The following is an 18,452-nucleotide window of genomic DNA, read 5'->3' as shown; positions in this document are numbered from 1 at the left end:
GGTGTGGAGGTGGCCAGCTTCTTGGATATGTTGTTAGAACGCACAGGTTTTGCTTGCAGACTTGATGTACAGTATAAAGAACAGTCCAGAATGACCCCAAGCTTTTCTTGTCAGCAGTTGTAAGTCTGGAGTTAGCTGATGGGGTGGATCTAGAGTAAGGTGAATGAGTATGAATGAATAAAAGGGAATGAATGAATCACAGAAAAAGTGAGACACATGACAAAAGCTCGGCCCATCTTTTTTTTTGGGGGGGTGGGTGTTGGTGAGATTTGAGGATCAGGGTTCAAAGCCAGCCCAGGCTCACAGGCGTGAGCCACCAGTGCCCAGCTTCTGCCCAACATCTTATGTGCCTGAGGTCAGTGCTAGAATATCCCCTTAATATAGAAGATAAATGCCCGTGGCTCACGCCTGTAATCCTAGCTACTCAGGAGGCTGAGATCTGAGGATCACGGTTCAAAGCCAGCCCAGGCAGGAAAGTCCATGAGACTCTTATCTCCAATAAACCACCAGAAAATGGAAAGCTATGGCTCAAGTGGCAGAGCGCTTGCCTTGAGCTGAAGAGCTGAGGGACAGCGCCCAGGCCCAGGGTTCAAGCCCCACGACCCCGCTCCACACACACAATATAGCAGATAAGGAGCTGGCATGCAGGTCTACAGTCCCCAAAGAGTCTGCTTCCCCTCCCACAAATTTAAAAATAAAAAGTTAGCGGTTCCTTTAAGAGTCCCGGCCCTCCGGGGAAGCCCCGCCCACAGAGCAGCGTGCCCCGCCCCCGTCCGCTGGGCGGGACTCCAGGCCGTTTGACTGTGCGGCGCGTACTGCGAGAGCCACGGTTGGGCCTGCGGCTGGGATGTCGGTGTTGATGCCGATGGACAAACTGCCCGGCCTGAACAAAGCCACCATCTTGGTAGGTGCCGGTGTCCCCGCATCCGCGACCAGCCTTCCTCCTCTGGCTGCGCCTCGACCCGCGATCTGGGAGCTTCCTTAAGTGCGGCGCTGTGGAGCCGGGTTTGCGGTGGGCGGGACAGCCGCTCTCGGAGCCAATCAGAGTGCGAGGCTGGCTCGGTACCAGCTTATGATTGGCTGGGTGGGGGGGGGGGTCCCGCTGGGCCGTGTTTTCCCGCCTGGCGGAGTGGGTGAGTGCCCGGCCTGGCCCGCAGCGGGCCCCGGGCTCAGTCTCTGTCCTCGGGGAACGGCGCCCTTCCCGCTGCGGTCGGCCCGATCCCTCCGGGGGAGGGGAGGGAGGCTGCGCGTGCCCCGAGGATCTGTCCTGCCCGGGTCTCAGCCGGACGCTCCCTCCCCTCCCCCGGGCAGCTGGTGGGCACCGAGGACGCACTTCTGCAGCAGCTGGCCGACGCGATGCTCCAGGAGGACTGCGCGTCCGAGTTGCAGGTGTAAGTAGCCGCAGGTGTGAGTAGCCGAGGCCTTGGCGGGAAGGAGGGGGAAGGGAGCCGGCGGGAGGGGGGGGGTCTGCCCGCCAATCCCGCCCAGCCCCCAGAAACCTACACCAAGGAACCGTAGACCATGACACCCTCCTGTCATTTGTTTTCCTCCTAGCGCTTAGTAAGTCACCTGTGAGCTCGGTGTCACCTGTGAGCTCGGCGCCGGTGGCTCGCACCTGCAATCCTAGCTGCTCAGGACTCGCAGATCTGAGGATCGTGTTTCAAAGCCCTGGCAGGAAAGGCTGTGGGACTCAACTCCAGTTATCCAGCCCCCAACCCCCCACGGAGGTGGAGCTGTGACTCAAGTGGTAGAGCACTAGCCTTTAGCGGAAAAAGCCAAGGGACATCACCCAGGAGAGGATGCTGGAAATGTCTCTGCAAATCTTTCTTCCTCCAAAACCTGACGAACTGCTGATGTTCTAGTCAGGTGACTAAAAATGTGTATCATTCTCCCTGATGGAAAGATAGGCTCAGAGGTAGTTTTTTTTTTTTTTTTTTTGCCAGTCCTGGGACTTGAACTCAGGGTCTGGGCGCTGTCCCTCCGATCTTTGCTCAAGGCAAGCACTCTACCACTGAGCTGCCTTCCCAGCCCAGAGGTGGATTTTGAAGGGAACTTCCTAAGTCCAGAGGTATTTCCTCTGTGAGAGTGACAGTGGCCTCTACAAAATAGAGTAAGCTCCTCCCCCCCCTTTTTTTTTTGGTAGCGAGGTGGGAGGGTAGGTCCAGGTGCCCTGAGCTCTTCTTTTTTTTTTGGTCTGGTGGTGGGCCTGAACTCGGCCTGGGCGCTGTCCCTCAGCTCTTCAGCTCAAGGCTAGCGCTCTACCACTTGAGCCACAGCGCCATTTCCGGCTTTCTTTTCCTGTTTATGTGGTGCTGAGGAATCAAACCCAGGGCCTCATGCATGCAAGGCAAGTGCTCTACCACTGAGCCACCTTCCCAGCCCTGTCCCTGAGCTCTTTTGCTCAAGGCTAACTCTCTACCACTGAGCCACAGCCCCGCTTCTGGTTTTCTGGTGGTTAACTGGAGATAAGAGTCTCACAAGCTGAGCGCCAGTGGCACACGCCTGTAATCCTAGCTACTCAGGAGGCTGAGATCTGAGGATCGCGGTTCAAAGCCAGCCTGGGCAGGAAAGTCTCTGAGACTCTTACCTCTAATAAACCACTAGAAAACCAGAAGTGGTGCTGTGGCTTAAACGGTAGAGCACTCACCTTGAGCTGAAGAGCACAGGGACAGCGCCCAAGCCCTGAGTTCAAGCCCCACGACGTACCAAAAAAAAAAAAATGTTTCACAGACTGATTCCTGACCCAGCTGATTTCAAATTGTGATCCTCGTTGAATAGAGATAGTTCATAGAGCTAGCTGTCTGCATCCATGTTGGCAGGCTTTCAGACTAAATATCAAACAGTAACCAGTGACCTCAAACCCATAGTTTGGAAATGGAAAAGAATATTTTTTTTCTTTTTTTCTTTTGGTGACAGTACTGGGGCTTGAACTCAGGGCTTCTTGTTCTTGATTGGCTTTTCCACCCAAAGCTGATGCTCTACCGCTTGAGCCACAATTCTGATTTTTTTTTGGTGGCTATTGGAGTTAGAGTCCCACAGACTTTTCTGCCCCGGCTGCTTTTGAACCTGAATCCTCAGCTCTCAACCTCCTGAGTAGGTAGTATTACTGGTGTGAGCCACTGGTGCCCAACAACATGGGAAATGGCCATTGTGAGGTGAGTCTGTAACCTGGAATTTTTTTTTTCCTTAAGCCACTTGGCAAAGTCCCTCCCGCTGCCCTCCAATGGGAGTCGGCCCCGAATTGACCTGATTGTCTTTGTGATTAACCTTCACAGCAAATACAGGTGAGAACCAGAGTTCGGGGCTGCCAGGGCCCTGGCTGGCCTGGCTGGGAGTACGAGGGCTGGGGCCTCACTTGTGGGAAGGGAGGGGGTGGTGAGAGGCTTTCTGGGATGAGCCTAGAGGATGAGGAGGGAGGAGCTGGTGGCCAGTGAATAATGTTTACAAGACACCAACCAGTGCCCATCTATAAGAGACTCTTGCCTACAGTTAACCAGCAAAATGCTGGACTGGGATGTAACTCAAATGGCAGAGCCAGTCATGAGTGAAAAGCTAAGCAGGAATATAAGGCCCTGAGTTCAGTCCCCCATTCAAGCACCAAATGAATAAAAAGAATTATAGTTTAGAATAAAGTAAAAGCTGGGTGCTCAGGGCTCACACCTGTCATCCTAGTTATTCAGGAGGCTGAGATCTGAGGATTACAATTTGAAGCCAGCCTGGCCGGGAAATCCATTGAGACGCTTATCTCCAATAAACTACTCAGGAAAACTGCCAGTGGTAGAGTGCCAGCTTGGAGTGAAAAGTCCAGGGTTAGCATCCAGGCCCTAGGTTCACGGCCCACAGCCAAGAAAAAAGTGTTTTTAAAACTACATTGTGGGGCTGGGAAGTTGGCTCAGTGGCAGAGCACTTGCCTTGCATGCCTAAGGCCCTGGGTTCGATTCCTCAGCACCACATACGCAAAAAGAAAAAAGCCAGAAGTGGTGCTGTGGCTCAAGTGGTAGAGCGCTAGCTTTGAGCTGAAGAGCTGAGGGACAGCGCTCAGGCCCAGAGTTCAGGCCCACGACCGGATCCAAAAAAAAAAAAAAAAAAAAAAAACTACATTGTGAAACTGTCCTCTGGTTTATTTCCTCACCTTGCCCTGTGGCCACCCAGCTTCCAGAACGTGGAGGAATCTCTGTGCCACGTGGACTCCAGATTCTTCCTGGGCAAGCTCTGTTTCCTCGCCACAGGTGGTAAGTGTGTCCCCGCCTGGGTCCCCCAACTCCCATCTCTGTCCTGAAGATGAGCAGCAGTGCAGTAGCGCAGTCTAACAGCAAAGCTGAGCAGACACTCCCGCCAATGCTGAGATGCCTGTTGTCTTGTGGCTTTTATAGTAAAGCCCAAAGTATTGTCAAGATGTGGACTAAGAGCCGGGCGCCAGTGGCTCACACCTGTCATCCTAGCTACTCAGGAGACTGAGATCTGAGGATCAGGGTTCAAAGCCAGCCCAGGCAGGAAAGCCTGTGAGACTCTTATCTCCAATAAACCACCAGAAAACTGGAAGTGGCGCTGTGGCTCAAGTGGTAGAGTGCTAGCCTTGAGCTGAAGAGCTGAGGGACAGCGCCCAGGCCCAGAATTCAAGCCCCATGACTGACAAAAAAGAAAAAAAAAAACTGTGGACTAAGCAGAGTGTGGTAGCACATCCCTATAATCCCAGTACTTGGGGAATTGCCAGATCCAGGGCAGTTTGCGGTACGTAGTAAGATATTGTCAAAAAAAAAAAAAAAATCTTGCTTCTATCTTCTAGTGTCAGCTCCTATTACTGTCAAACTTTGGGTCAGTTGAGATGTCCTGTTGTTCCTGAGACTTTGTGTTTAATAGTAATAGCTAACCTGTACCAAATACTTTTGTTGTTGTTGATCGTGAGGCTTGAACTCTGGGCCTGGACGCTATACCTGAGCTCTTCAGCTCAAGGCTAGTGCTCTACCACTTGAGCCACAGCACCACTGTGGTTGTCTGGTGGTTAATTGGAGATAAAAGTCTTATGGACTCTCCTGCTCAGGCTGGCTTTGAACTGCAATCCTCAGATCTCAGCCTCCTGAGTAGCTAGGATGACAGGTTGTAAGCCACTGGTACCAGGCTCCCAAATATTATTTTTCTATTGTTAGTCTTTCCTTGGGCTTGAAGTTAGGGCCTGTGTACTATCTCTGAGCTTTTTTGCTCAAAGCTAGTGCTCTGCCACTTAAGCCACACCTCCACTTCCTGCTTTTTGCTGGCTAATTGGAAACCTTAGAGTCTCATAGACTTTCCTGTTAGGGCTAGCTTTGAACCACAGTCCTTAGATCCCATCTCCTGAGTAGCTAGGATTGTAGACGTGAGCCATGCCATCTGGCTCAGAGCTCACTCTTAGCACTCTTGGTCTTATTGTCTAATGAGATGGTCTTGACTGCCCAGCAAAGAAGATATAACAGAATTGTCACCTACTGATGAGTGAGAAACTGAGGTCGGGCACGGTGGGGTGGAGAGTACGTGGCCAGGGTGTCCGGGATGCACTGTCGCGTGTCTGGCTTCTTTGCAGCTGGGCGGGAAAGCCACTGCAGCGTACACCAGAGCATGGTCGTGAAGCTGGCCCACACCTACCGCAGCCCCCTGCTCTTCTGTGACCTGGAGGTGAGGATGTGGCTCACCACGGCCAACTCTGCACTCGGGTGCGGGGCAGGGGCTGTCAGCGCATGGTGGGTAAGGCAGGAGTATCTAGTTCCGGGTCACTGAACACCCAGACGAGAGACTCCTAATGTGGAGAAGACATCATAAGACTCTGGTTTGAATCCTGATCCTTCAGGGTTCACCTTGGGGTACACAGGTATAAAGAAGGGATATATGTCAGTCTCTGTTATTTGTTACATTTGTGTGTGTGTGTGTGTGTGTGTGTGTGTGCTCACGCACGCACATGTGTGTCAGTACCTGAAGCTTGAATTCAGGGCCTTGCACTCTCATGTTCCCTCATAGCTGGTGCTTACCACTTGAGCCACACCTCTACTTCTGGCTTTTTGGGAGTTAATTGGAAATTAAGTGTCTTGGGCTGGGCACTAGTAGCTCACGCCTGTAATCCTAGCTACTCGGGAAGCTGAGATCTGAGGATCACAGCTAACAAGAAACTGGAAGTGGAGCTGTGGCTCATAGTTAGAGCATATAGCCTTGAGCAAAAATGCTGAGGGACAGCTCTCGGGCCCTGAGTTCAAACCCTACAAATGACAAAAAAAAACCAAAAAGTAAAAAAAGAAACGAAGAAGAAAAAGAGTGTGATGGGATTTCCTGCCTTGGCTGGCTTTGAACTGCGATCCTCAGATCTCAGCCTCCTGAATAGTTAGGATTACAGACGTGAGCCACCCGCACTAGGCTACTTTTATCTAGTTGGGGTAGAGTGTGTGGGCTGCTGGCCTTGGTGCCTTCTAACCATGTGACAGATGGTGCAGTTCCATCTGTGACCATGGAGTGGCAGGCTGCACCAACTCACGGGTCATCCTGAAGCCTGGGAACTCCTGTCTCTAGACATTAATTGCTTGTGGCTGCTTCCAGCCAGCAGCAGGAGCCCTCAGAGCCTCGACCTGTGCTCTGCAAATGAAACCCCCAGCTTTGCTGCTGGTGATGCTGGGGTTTGAACTCAGGGCTTTGCTATTACTAGACAGGTGCTCCACCATGACTAGACAGGTGGCCGTGCCTTCTCAGAATCTAAAGGATCAAGACGAGGTGCCAAGATCATGCTTGTAATCCTAAACTGCTCAAGAGGCTGAGACTTGTGGATCAAGGTTCAAAGATAGCCAGAGCAAGAAAAGTCTGTGAGACTTTTTTAACCCTGGGCATGGGGCTTCAACTCAACACCTGGGCACTGGCCCTGAGCTTTTGTGTTCAAGGCTAGTGCTCTATGGCTTGGGCTACAGTTCCACTCTGGCTTTTTGGAGATAAGTGTCTTACGGACTTTCCTGCCTGGGCTGGCTTTGAACCATGATCCTCAAATCTCAGCCTCCTGAGTAACCGGGATTACCAGCACCTGTCTTATGAGACTCTGCTCTCCATTAAGAAATCAGAAGTGGGGCTATGGCTCAAGGGGTAGAATGTGAAAAGGCTGGAGATAGCGCCCAGTTCCTAAATTCAAGCCCCACACTTGCACAGACAAGAATACAAATTCAGGTGTCCTTACCTGTCTGTGGGACTGAGACTCTAGGAAAGGTCCTGAGAGGGAACACGGGTGGCCCCGGAAACTGGGGGCAAAAGCCACAGAACCAGCTTGAGGCCACCTGGGGATGGCACCCCGGCTAGAGAGAGCTCCCAAGCGGGCAGGTTGCTTCTGAGGTCATCCCAAACGGTTCCCTGACCCATCTCTGCCTTTCCCTGCAGGTGGAAAGTTTCCGGGCCTCCATGGCACAGCGCCTAGTGCGCATGCTACAGATCTGTGCCGGTCACGTGCCCGGCGTGTCAGCCCTGAACCTGCTGTCCCTGCTCAGGAGCTCTGAGAGCCCTTCCCTGGAGGAGCTGTGAGTCTCAAATGACAGGCGGCGGTGAGGACCAATCAGGGCTCGGCAGGCCAGCACCCTCCCACTCCCAGGCTCACACCAGTGAGTCCTGCATCATTCGAAGTCATGGTACATCTCGACTTCCATCGCGGTGTATCTTCACTTCCTTCTGGTGTATATCTCCACTTCCATCGTGGTGTATCTCCACTTCCCAGCTCCTGAAGACTAAAGGTCCACGGCTTTAAAAAAAAAAAAGTTTGAAAATCACTGGGTCATCCAGCGCTTCTGCTTCACAGATGAAAAAACTGACTCAGAACAGAGGGTGTGGGGAGGGGAGCTTGAACTCCAGGATCCAGCAGAACCCCACATCCTGGCCCCTGTTCTTCTGGGTTCCCACTATTGCCTCTGAGAGCCCCAGCTAGTCAGAGGCCCTGGGAGCGGCCAGGCCCTGACCCCTCCCTGCCCCTGGGGCCCGGCTGCTGTCCCTGGGAACAGGCAGGCTTGAGCCTCAGCTCCACTTCCAGTTTTCTGATGGATCGTGGAGTTTCATGGACTTTCCTGTGCTCCAGCTGGCTTTGAACCTTGATCCTTAGCTCTCCTGAATAGCTAGGAGTACAGACTTGAGCCACCAGCGCCCCACCCCAGTATCCAGCAAGGGTTCGACACACCTGGCTGGCTTCAAGACAGCTGAGGCCCAGCAAGTCTTGTGTCACCCCACAGTGCAGGGCTTGTCACGCTTCGCCGAGCCCCGTCACAGTGTTCCTCAGACAGGGGAGGCTGCTGAGCCCCCAGGTCAGAGTTCATGACACTGAGACTCCTGTTCGTGCAGTCACAGAGCTGACAGGCAGCAGAGTCCTGTCCCCACCCCACACCCGCCACATTTCCCTATGTCTGGTGGTCCAACAAAGGTTTGGCTTTCTCCCTGGGAGGACTGAGAGGCGTGGAAGGACACAGGCCTTGCTCCTGAGAGAAGCAGCCTCAGGGCTCGCCCTTGTCTGCTCTCCCTGAGCTTTTTTGCTCAAGGCTGGCGCTTCCACCTCTGACTCTTTTGATGGTTAATTAAATATTAGTCTCACAGTTTTGTCTTTTGTTTTTTGGTCATGGGGCTTGAACTCAGGGTCTAGATGCTGTCCTTGAGGTCTTTTGCTCAAGGCTAGCATGTTACCACTTGGAGCCACAGCTCCCCATCTGGTTTTCTGGTGGTTCATTGGAGATAGGAAACTCACAGACTTTCCTGCCCAGGCTGGCTTAGAACCGTGATCCTCAGATCTCAGCCTCCTGAGTAGCTGGGATTACAGAGGTGAGCTGCCGCGGCTGGCAGGCCGGGCTGTTCCTTAAGGACCTTGCTCCCTCTTGCTGCAGTCCCTGCCTTAGGAGGTTCTAGAGCCCTGTTAACCCTAAGGAGAAAGGCAGAGGGAAAGCCCAGCCCCCCCTCCCCACACCCCTGCACTGTACAGTGAGGGCTTGACTGGACTTTGGCCAGCTTCAGGGACACCCCAGGGCATGGGCGGGGGGGGGGGGGGGGGGGGGGGGGGGAGGGGGGGAGTCAAAGGAATAAGCTGGGAGCCAGAGGTGAAGGATTGCTTGTCCTTAAAGGGACAGGCTTAAAGGGACAGGCCCAGAAAGCCAGCCTTGTCTGAGGGTGCAGGCCTGTGGGAGCTATCCTGTCCCACCTGTCTATCCTGGGCCGTAAAGGGGGGCCTGGAGGCTGGCAGAGCAGGCCTGGGCTGCTGCACCTTTCACCTCCCTGCCCTGCCCCAGCCAGCATGGGGCCCGCCTCTCCCTGAGGTCCCTGGGCCACATTTTCCTTGCCACCTGGTGCCATTTAACAAGAGAAGTGGCATCACAATCTCCAGCGAGGTCCTGGGAGCCTTCCAAGTGCTGGGGGAACTCGGGGCTGCCATTGCTGCCAGCTCCCTGCCAGCTCCCTGTCAGGCTTGGCAGGAGCCCTGGCGTGGAGAGGCTGCCTGCCCCGCGCCGCCCCACGGAGCCACCGGCATCAGGTGCCCTCAGACCTGCTGTCCCCGGGAGGCTCGGGACAGGCCGTGCATCAGTCTGGAGGCCCGAGGTAGTGCCCAGGGGGACCAGCGCTGCCCCATGAGCCTGGCTGGGGGGAGGGGCTGCACTCTGGTGGCATGGCCCCTGGCGGGTCATCTCATGCTCAGCCTGTCCCTCCATTGCAGGGTGGGGTCAGCTAAGTGGAGGCAGATTTTGGAAGTGGAGGACTTGGAGACCACAGGTCTGAGTGGTGACCAGAGGGTCAGCTGAAGATACCAACTGGGCCTGAAGTTGCTTAGATGAAGCACCCAGAGCTCAGGGGGGCGGGGCCTGCCCCATGTCACAGCTTCATTTGTCTCCCTCAGGCCCCCTGGATTCGGACAGCCCTGGGGCTGAGCCCAGGGAGCTGGAATTCGCTTCCAGAAGCAACCCAGGCTCAAGGGTTCTGGCCCCAGTTTGGTACTCTGTGTGTGTCTGTGTGTATATACCAGTTGGTACTGTGTGTGTGTGTGTGTGTGTGTGTGTGTGTGTGTGTGTGTGTGTGTGTGTGTGTACCAGTTCTGGCCCCAGTTTGGTACTCTGTGTGTGTGTGTGTCTGTGTGTATATACCAGTTGGTACTGTGTGTGTGTGTGTGTGTGTACCAGTTCTGGCCCCAGTTTGGTACTGTGTGCGTAGTATGTGTATGTGTACCAGTACTGGGACTTAAACTCAGGTTCTGGGCACTGTCCCTTAGCTTTTTCACTCAGGGTTGGCGCTCTACCACTCAAGCCACACAGCTCCACTTCTGGCTTTTTGGTGGCTAATTGGAGATAAATGTCTCCTCAAGTTTTGGGGTTTTTTTGTTGGTCATGGGGCTTGAACTCTGGGCCTGGGCGCTGTCCCTCAGCTCTTCAGCTCAAGGCCAGTGCTCTGCCACTTGAGCCACAGCGCCACTTCTGGTTTTCTGGTGGTTTATTAGAGATAAGAGTCTCATAGACTTTCCTGCCCTGGCTGACTTTAAACCTTGATCCTCAGATCTCAGCCTCCTGAGTATCTAGGATTATAGGCGTGAGCCACCAGTACCCAGCAATATCAAGGTTTCACGCCTGGAGCTGGCTTTGAACTTCGATCCTCAGGTCTGTCTCCTGAGGAGCTGGGATTACTGACAGGCGCCAGCCACCGGCACCTGACTCTGGTGGTTTTTCATGTCCCGGCGGACATGGCTGACAGCAAGGAAGGGGCGCTGCACTATGAACCCTTGAGCCCCCTCCCCGCCCCCATTGGCAGAGGCTGGTTCCTCCTGACACAGGAAGCCTGCGAGGCCTTCCCCAGGGACTCGCCAGGTTCTGTGGCACATGGCAGGCTTCCTCAGCCTGTGCCTGCAGGTCTCTACCCAGGCGGTGGCTTGCATGGCTGTTCGGTTGTATTAGAGTTAGGAAAGGCAAGGTGAACCTTGGGCCCTGCCACCCCCATACACAAAGGGGTGCTGGGCCAGGCCTGATAGCAGGGATCCCCCTCCAGGGACCTCCGGCAAAGGTCCCCTTCTGGCTGACCAACTCCAGGAAGAAGGGAGGGGATGCTGGCCAGGGCCCCGCCCTCTTGCTTTAGTGGAAATTCCAGAGGTGGTCAGGAGGTATAGAAGGGGGGCTATAACCACCCACCGGGGCCACTGGGGTTCTCCAGTTCTCAAATTCCAGCCTCTCTCGGAAGGAACACAAGCTCCCCACAACTGGGCCCACCCCACAACTCCTACCCCTGTGCCATCTGCAGATGTGGGCACTGTGGCAGAGCTCGGGGGCTGTCCCTGTCTACCGGCTCAGGTTCACAGCGCCGCTTCTGCAGGCTGGTGGGCAGGGTGGCTGTGCCCTCCCTCTGCCCTCCCCCTTCCTCAGGATTGCTAAGCTCTGCCCCCTCCCTTCCAGGTCACCCAGGTCCTGCCTGATTTCCCTATCTAAGCGGGTGCTCCTGGTTGGGAGTTGAACTCTTACCTCCTGTGTGAGTAGCAGGACATGTTTCATTCCATTTCTTTCTACTTTAACCCTGTCATACTAAAAAAACCCTTGCTAAAATTAATTTAACAAATAAAATGTAGACCTTATTTTTCTGACGCCTCCTGCTGAACTTTTCCTCCCAGGCGTTTCTCATTCCTCATCTGCTACATGGACTTCTGCTGTGTGGTGGTCCCTGATGGTGCATAGTAGGTGCTCAGTTAGCATCCACTAATGGTGGATGGTGAGGTATCTGCACATCTCACAGGGACGACCTCACAGGCCCAGCAGGCCCAGAGCCCAGTGTTCCTTGTCCTTGTGGGGTCCAGAAGGAAGCCAGGAAGCAGCCCCTTGCTCCTTGCCTCCCATCTATGCATGGGACCCCCAACCTGCAGGCTGGTGCCTGGGGGGATGGGGAACTCCAGTTCCTGTGGCTGAGCCTCTGTGGTGTCCCGTCTAACCTCCCAGAGGGCCACTGTGTCCCTCTGCAGGGCTGTGCTGAGGGGGTGAGAGCTGCTGGCCAGGAGCCTGGTCATGTGTCTCAGCGTGCGCTTGTGTGTTCGTGTGCGGAGCAGGAGAGCGGGAACGAGCCGCCCAGGCTAGCGGAGACCCGGGCAGGGGCATGGAAGTCATGAGCTGCCTTACCTGGCTCAAGTTCAGGGGGAAGGGAGGTGAGACGTTCCTGGCTCAGCCTCAGCGCTGCCAGCAGGCCATGTCCAGGGGCTCAGCACTGGCCACTCCTACTGTGTCCTTCCTGCCATCCCTGACTAGTGAGTGTGTGCCTGTGCGCTTGTCTGTCTGTCTGTGTTGGAAGTAGTAGGAAGCCAGGCTCAGGTGGCTCACGCCTGTCATCCTAGCTACTCAGGAGGCTGAGATCGGAGGATCAGGGTTGGAAGCCAGCCCTGGGCAGGAAAATCCATGAGACTTATCTCCATCTAACCAGCCAAAAGCTGGAAGTGGAGCTGTGGCTCAGGTGGCAGAGCACCAACCTTGAACATACAAGCTAAGGGACAACAGCCAGGCCCTGAGTTCACACCCTAGTACCAGAAGAAGAAGAAAAAAAGTGATAGAAAAATATATTTAGGAAAACACACTGAATAGATTGCAAGTAGGTCATCTCTAGGGTGAGAATGGCCCAAGGGGAGCTTTCTAGAAGCTTCCTTGTGTGTCAGCTAAGCAAACACCTGAGTGGGCTGAAGGGCATCTCCATGAAGCCAATCCATGCCGCCACTTACAGGGCGCAGCCGAAGGTGCTGGCATGAACCCCACACCCCAGCACTGGCACGCTCAAAGGAGAAAGGCGGCCAGTGGAGCTGTCCACGCAGGGTGACCACATGACAGCAAACCTGTCCCTGTAAACACACAACCCAGAATGAGGGGTTTCCGAGTGCCAGCCGAGGCCACATCTGGGGACCCCAGGAAAGTCCCCTTACTCACAATTCCATCACATCGGAGGGCTTTGTCATGAGAATGGCTTCAGCTATGACTGGCAACATTACACTCAAACTAATTGTGTAGTCCGGGGCATCACCGTGCTCACAGAAGTGTCATATCCAGATGCGGGGAGGGGGCTGGGCCTCTGTCCCCCAGGGACTCTCTCCCCCCCACAGGACACTGGGCTTGTCCCAGAGAAGTGGCCTCACTTCCCTATCCTGTCCCCAGGGCGTGCATACAGCCACACTTCACAGTCTGGGCCCCATCCATCTGCTCGTCATTCTGGGCCCCCCTCTATACCTGTTTGCTTATCCCAGGGTGTTTTTTGGCCCCCCCAAAAGACAAAATTCCTCCCCCCCCAACAGATCACAAGTTAGCTTTTGTTTTTAAACTATTCAGCCAGGCTCACCCTGTCATTCTAGCTCCGCAGAGAGCTGAGATCTGAGGATCTCAGTTCAGAGGCAGGGAAGTCTGGGAGACCTTTTTTCTTTCTCTTTTGTGCCAGTCCTCATGCTTGAACTCAGGGTCTGGCTGTTGTCCCTGAGCTTTTTAGCTCAAGGCTAGCACTCTACACTGGCTTCTTTTTGACTTTCCTGCAGGCTGGCTTTGAACTACAATCCTTAGAGCTCAGCCTCCTGAATAAGGATTACAGGCTGGAGACACCAGCACCGGGCTAGGAGACTCATCTCCAATTACCACCAAAAAGACAGGAGTAAGTGGAGCTCTGACTCAAGGAGTAGAATGCCAGCTAGCCTTGGGTGAAAAGCAAAGGGACCTTGCCCAGGCCCTGAGTTCAAGCCTCAGTACTGTCCCCCCCCCTCCCAACTTTATAAACTTGATTTAAGAGTAATGAAGAAAGAATATATCAAAGTGCAACTGAAGGTTTCCCACACTGGTGAAATTTCTCTTAACCACCAAGTCATCCAAGCAGAATTTAAGGTCTACCACAATCCCCACCCCACTTTGGGGGCCCAAGCGGAAGGCATGGCTGAGGCCAGACATCTGCCCCCACCCCAGACATGAATCCCACAGGATCTCTGCCGTTCCTCACTTAGCCCTGGACACCTGGCTCTGTTGGGGCCATGGAAAACACACAAACACTTGTATTATATGAGTAATTCCATGACGGTCCCCCAGTGGCCGGCCTCCCCCTCTCTCCAAGGTGACGGATGCTGTAATTCTGTCGGTGACTCATAGCTCTTGCCTTCTCTCTTGGGGCCTGGAGGGGTGGTGGGGGGAGAGCTCCCAGTCTTCGAAGGAGGCAGAGCACCAAAAGCTGGGCCATGGAGGCTCCCGAGGGGTCCTGAGTTCTCAGCCCCAGCCCCAATGGGCCTCAGGACAGGCGCTTTCAGTCTGCTCCAGCCCCTAATGTCTGGCACTAAGCAAGATGCTTGGTGTGCAGAGCTCTGGGACCCTAACAGAAGCAGAGAATCAACTACCAATAATGCTGGAAGTGGGTGTGGGGAGAGGGTGTGGCCATTTGCCCTTGTCCCCATCCCTATTTGGTTAAAAAACAAAACAAAAACATGGCCTCTGGGGGCTCTACCCCAGGCTCCCCTCCACCCCACCATATGCCCACATTCACCCAGACCCACCTCCCCAACCCACTTCTCCTTTGACAGCTGCGCTGCCGCCTACACCTTCCTGTGTACTCACGGGCCCATAGGCAGAGCCAGGGCCTGCAGGAGTCCTTAGGGTCTCCTGAGGTAAAGCAGGGGCAGGCTTGTTCCCTTCACTCCCTGGTGGGCCGCTTCATCATGGCTCTGTTCTAGTCCAGGGCTCTAGCTTCCATTCTGCTCCTTCCAGTCTCTGGCTCACAGCAGCCAGGGAAGGGGCCCCTCTAAATAAAACAGCTAGATGTCAGTAGCTCACTGTAGTCCCAACTACTCAGAAGACTGAGATTGGAGGATGGCAGTTCAAAGCCAGCCTGGGCCAGAATGCCCGTGAGACTCTTCTCTCCAATGAGCCACCAAAAAAACGAAACAGTGGAGCTGTTAAACAAAAAAGCTCAGGGAGGGCTGGGAAGGTGGCTCAGTGGTAGAGCGCTTGCCTTGCATGCCTGAAGCCCTGGGTTCGATTCCTCAGCACCACATAACAAAAAGAAAAAAGCCGGAAGTGGCGCTGTGGCTCAAGTGGTAGAGCGCTAGCCTTGAGCTGAAGAGCTGAGGGACAGCGCCCAGGCCCAGAGTTCAGGCCCCACGGCCGGACCAAAAAAAAAAAAAAGCTCAGGGACAGTGCCCAGGCCCCGAGTTCAAGCCCGGGGACCAGCAGAGACACAAAGAGCTCAGAGAGACCCCCCCCCATACTCTGACACACTAGGGCTCACCCTGCACCCTGGGAGCCCCTAGGCTTCTCCCAGCATTCTCCCCGGCGGGGTTGTCCAGGCCTGATTCCAAGTCTGGGGACGCAGTTCACCTCCCCCAGCCTTTCCTATGCCAATCCCCCGCCCCCGCCCCCACCGTGTGGCTGCTCAAGATCTGTCTCCCCCTAAGCTTCTCTGCCCTTCCTCTGGGTGCCCACCACCCCACCCCGAGTGTTTAGGAGTCTGGACGGTCCACCCCAAGGTATAGCCTGCTGCGGGCTGCGAACTTCCTGCACTGCAGCCCCCCACCACATACCGGAAGGGGTGGCCTGTGTGCCACAGCCTCCAGGGGACTCCACGAGAAAGGGGAGGCGCAGGCGAGGAAGGGGACAGGAGCCTCGGATTCCTCTCCAGCTCCCAGGTGGTGCTGGGACCCGGGCTGCCCAGGCCAGCTCCCAAGCCTGGGCCTCTGTTCCCAGCACTCCCGGAGCCCCCTGACCCGCTCCCCTGGGCCTGGCTTCACCTGCCTGCACCCCCTCATCCCTCACCCCCACCCCCCCACCCCAAGAGAGGCTCCCTGTCCGTCCACTCCGCGGCCCAGGCCAGGCCCCACACCCACCGACTCAGATCGCCAGGCTGGGCCCCGCTCTGGGGAGCCCGAGCCCGCACAGGGGGTCGCCGGGGTCCCCGGGGCCCTGCACAGCTGGCGGGGCGGGGGGCGGGGAGGCCGCGGGGTCGGCGTCCCGGTGGGCTGGGTGGCGTGCCCGGCCCCGGGGAAGCCGCAGGTGGAAGGGGGAGGTGCGGGGCGCAGCCCCACCCCGCGGGCCCCGGGCGGCGGCGGGGCCGGGCCGGGCCGGGGCGGGGCGCGGCTTCCTCCCCGAGTGCCCCGGGCGGCGGCGGGGCCGGGCCGGCTGCGCGGCGGCTGCATGGGCCGGGAGCGGCGCGCGGCGCGGGGCCGGCCGGGCCGGGACGGGGCAATGCCCGCGTCCTGCGCCCGCGCGCACTGCTTCGACCTGCTGCTGCGGCGCTGCGTGGAGTGCAGGCTGCTCCGCACGGCCGAGCCGGGGCGCGGTAAGCGGGCGGGGCGCGGGGCGCGGGGCGCGGGGCGCCGCCGGGGCGCGGCGCTCACCGCCCCTCTCCCCCGCGCCCCCGCAGGCTCTCCTCCCGCAGACCCGCGGCCGTCCCGCCCCGCCTCGCCGTCCCCTCGGCCCGCGGCGGTGGCGGGGAGCAGCGCGGCGCCCGGGACGGCGCTGCAGCCGCGGGGCGCGGGGGGCGCGGGGGGCGCGGGGCCCGGGCGCGAGGCGGCGCCGCCCCTGCCCGCGCTGCTCCTCGGCGCCCCGGTGCTGCTGGGCCTGGCGCTGGCCCTCGCCCTCGTGGCCCTGGTGAGCTGGAAGTGGCGGAGGCGGCGCAGGACGGCCTCCGCGGAGGCCCCCGACGGAGGCCCGGACGGTGAGTCCCGGGACGAGGCTGGAAGAGCCCGGGCAGAGGGCGGGGGGGCCGTGATCCGGGGAGCAAGGGGGTGACACAGACAGAGAGGGGGGAAGTGGGTTGTGCAGGGGGCTGGGGGTTCGAGACCAGACTGGGGACCCAGGGCTGGGGAAGAAAGGGAGACATGGCAGGGGGCAGCTTGGCCTGGCCTTCGGGGTTCAGCCCCGGCCTGGAGCCCCTCTCCCCGCCAGCACCGCCCCTCCCGCTCCGGACCCCACACTTCCTGTTCTGGGCGTGTCCTGTGCCGGCCCTCCCCACCCCAGTGGGGCTCCGGCCTCTGACAGCTGGCCCTTCAGAGGAAGCTTCCAGAATAGGGGGCAGGGAAAGCGGTGACCCAGTTCTCACCCTTCATGTCTCCGTACCCCCCCTGCCCACCCAGAGCTCCTGGAGGATGCCCTCGTCCCCACCAAGGAAAGCCAGGCCGCCTCTGCCCCGGCCTGGCCTCCACCTGGAGAAGAGCCCGACGTCCCCGCGGCTGGCCACAGCGTCCCCGTGCCCGCCACGGAGCTGGGCTCCACGGAGCTGGTGACCACCAAGACAGCCGGCCCCGAGCAACAGTAGCCATGGGGGCTCTGCCCTGCTCCTGGGCCTGGGAGCCTGGATCTGTCAGCTGAACCCTGTGGAAGAATAAGGACTAGACACCACAGGGTCCCACCAGTGACCAGTTGTTGGTGTGACCAGCTTTGCTGGCCCTTGAGCCCCGTGCTGCGTGTGCGTGTGTGCGATGGTAGTGGGTTTGAACTCAGGGCCTTGCATTCTTGTTCAGCTCTTTTGCTCACGGCTGGTGTTTCACCACTTCAGCAACAAACACCAGCATTTCTGGCCTTTGTGCAGGCTGCACTGGAACTGCGGTCTTCAGATCGCAGCCGCCTGAGTCGCTGGGATTACAGGCGTGAGCCACCAGCACCCAGCTGCCCCCATGCTTTTGAATGGGCAGATATATCCTTTGAATATCATTTGAGTGTGTTCCCCAAGATTTGACATGTTCATCATGTCAAATCCATGTTGGGATATATTCAGGAGGTGGAACCGTTGGGAGGTCACTAGAATTAGACAAGATCAAGACCAAACTCTGGTGACTTATAAGAGACACGGTGAACACACCCTGATTCCCTGCCGCTCGATGTCCTGTACCCCCTCTGAACTCTGCCAGCAGGAAGGCGCTCGCTAGGTGTGGGCTCTTGAACCAAACCACCAGAACTGTGAGCTAAATAAATTTCTTTTCTTTATGAAGTTTTCCAGCCTCAGGCATTTTGTTATAGTAATGCAAAGCAGACTAATACAGATACTGAGAGTAAGAGGTTTTTCTTTTACACAGGGGGAAACACACTATTAAGATAAAATTAATCAGAGAGAGAGCAGGTGGGAGGATGCCTAATTTGTAACTTGTATTTCTTTAATACTTGCTCTCAGAGCTGCCCGGCTTTTAAAATGATGCAAGTAGCAGCTGTGAGTAACCAGCTGACAGTTCCTCATTAGGATTTAGCATAAAATCATTTGTAATTTTTTTTTTTGGTCGGTCGTGGGGCTTGAACTCAGGGCTTGGGTGCTGTCCCTCAGCTCTTCAGCTCAAGGAGAGTGCTCTACCACTTGAGCCACAGCGCCACTTCTGGTTTTCTAGTGTTTTATCAGAGATAAGAGTCTCACAGACTTTCCTGCCCGGGCTGGCTTTGAACCTTGATCCTCAGATCTCAGCCTCCTGAGTAGTGAGGATTACAGGTGTGAGCCACCGGTGCCCGACTGTAATTTTTTAAATTAACAATTTTTAT

General features: G+C 56.4%; 2 protein-coding genes across 2 annotated transcripts; both read left to right on the top strand.

Annotated features, from left to right (window-relative positions):
• Positions 1-786: 786 nt before the first annotated feature.
• Positions 787-8,553, top strand: Cenpm (centromere protein M). Its single transcript, XM_042697965.1, has 6 exons — positions 787-904; positions 1,312-1,391; positions 3,192-3,284; positions 4,153-4,232; positions 5,558-5,649; positions 7,378-8,553. The coding sequence occupies exons 1-6, from the start codon at positions 848-850 to the stop codon at positions 7,516-7,518; spliced, it is 543 nt and encodes a 180-aa protein (XP_042553899.1). The 5' UTR covers positions 787-847; the 3' UTR covers positions 7,519-8,553.
• Positions 8,554-16,397: 7,844 nt separating this feature from the next.
• On the top strand, positions 16,398-17,916 carry Tnfrsf13c (TNF receptor superfamily member 13C; the record flags this gene model as incomplete). Its single annotated transcript, XM_042697918.1, has 2 exons — positions 16,398-16,644; positions 17,063-17,916. Coding segments are annotated over 2 exons (429 nt in total), but the record flags the coding sequence as incomplete, so codon positions are not given.
• Between the last annotated feature and the right edge of the window lie 536 nt (positions 17,917-18,452).

This window comes from Dipodomys spectabilis, unplaced genomic scaffold, assembly GCF_019054845.1.
Source record: "Dipodomys spectabilis isolate Male_0828 unplaced genomic scaffold, ASM1905484v1 ptg000230l, whole genome shotgun sequence".
Classification (NCBI taxonomy): domain Eukaryota; kingdom Metazoa; phylum Chordata; class Mammalia; order Rodentia; family Heteromyidae; genus Dipodomys; species Dipodomys spectabilis.
The sequence above is the reverse complement of the archived record's forward strand: the minus strand, read 5'-3'. Positions and strand labels throughout refer to the sequence as shown.

Excerpts from the sequence above, each read along its gene's own strand:
- Cenpm (XM_042697965.1), top strand. The coding sequence starts at position 848 with ATGTCGGTGTTGATGCCGATGGACAAACTGCCCGGCCTGAACAAAGCC. Across the intron at positions 905-1,311 it reads TGAACAAAGCCACCATCTTG|CTGGTGGGCACCGAGGACGC; the intron begins GTAGGTGCCGGT and ends TCCCCCGGGCAG. Across the intron at positions 4,233-5,557 it reads CTGTTTCCTCGCCACAGGTG|CTGGGCGGGAAAGCCACTGC; the intron begins GTAAGTGTGTCC and ends GCTTCTTTGCAG.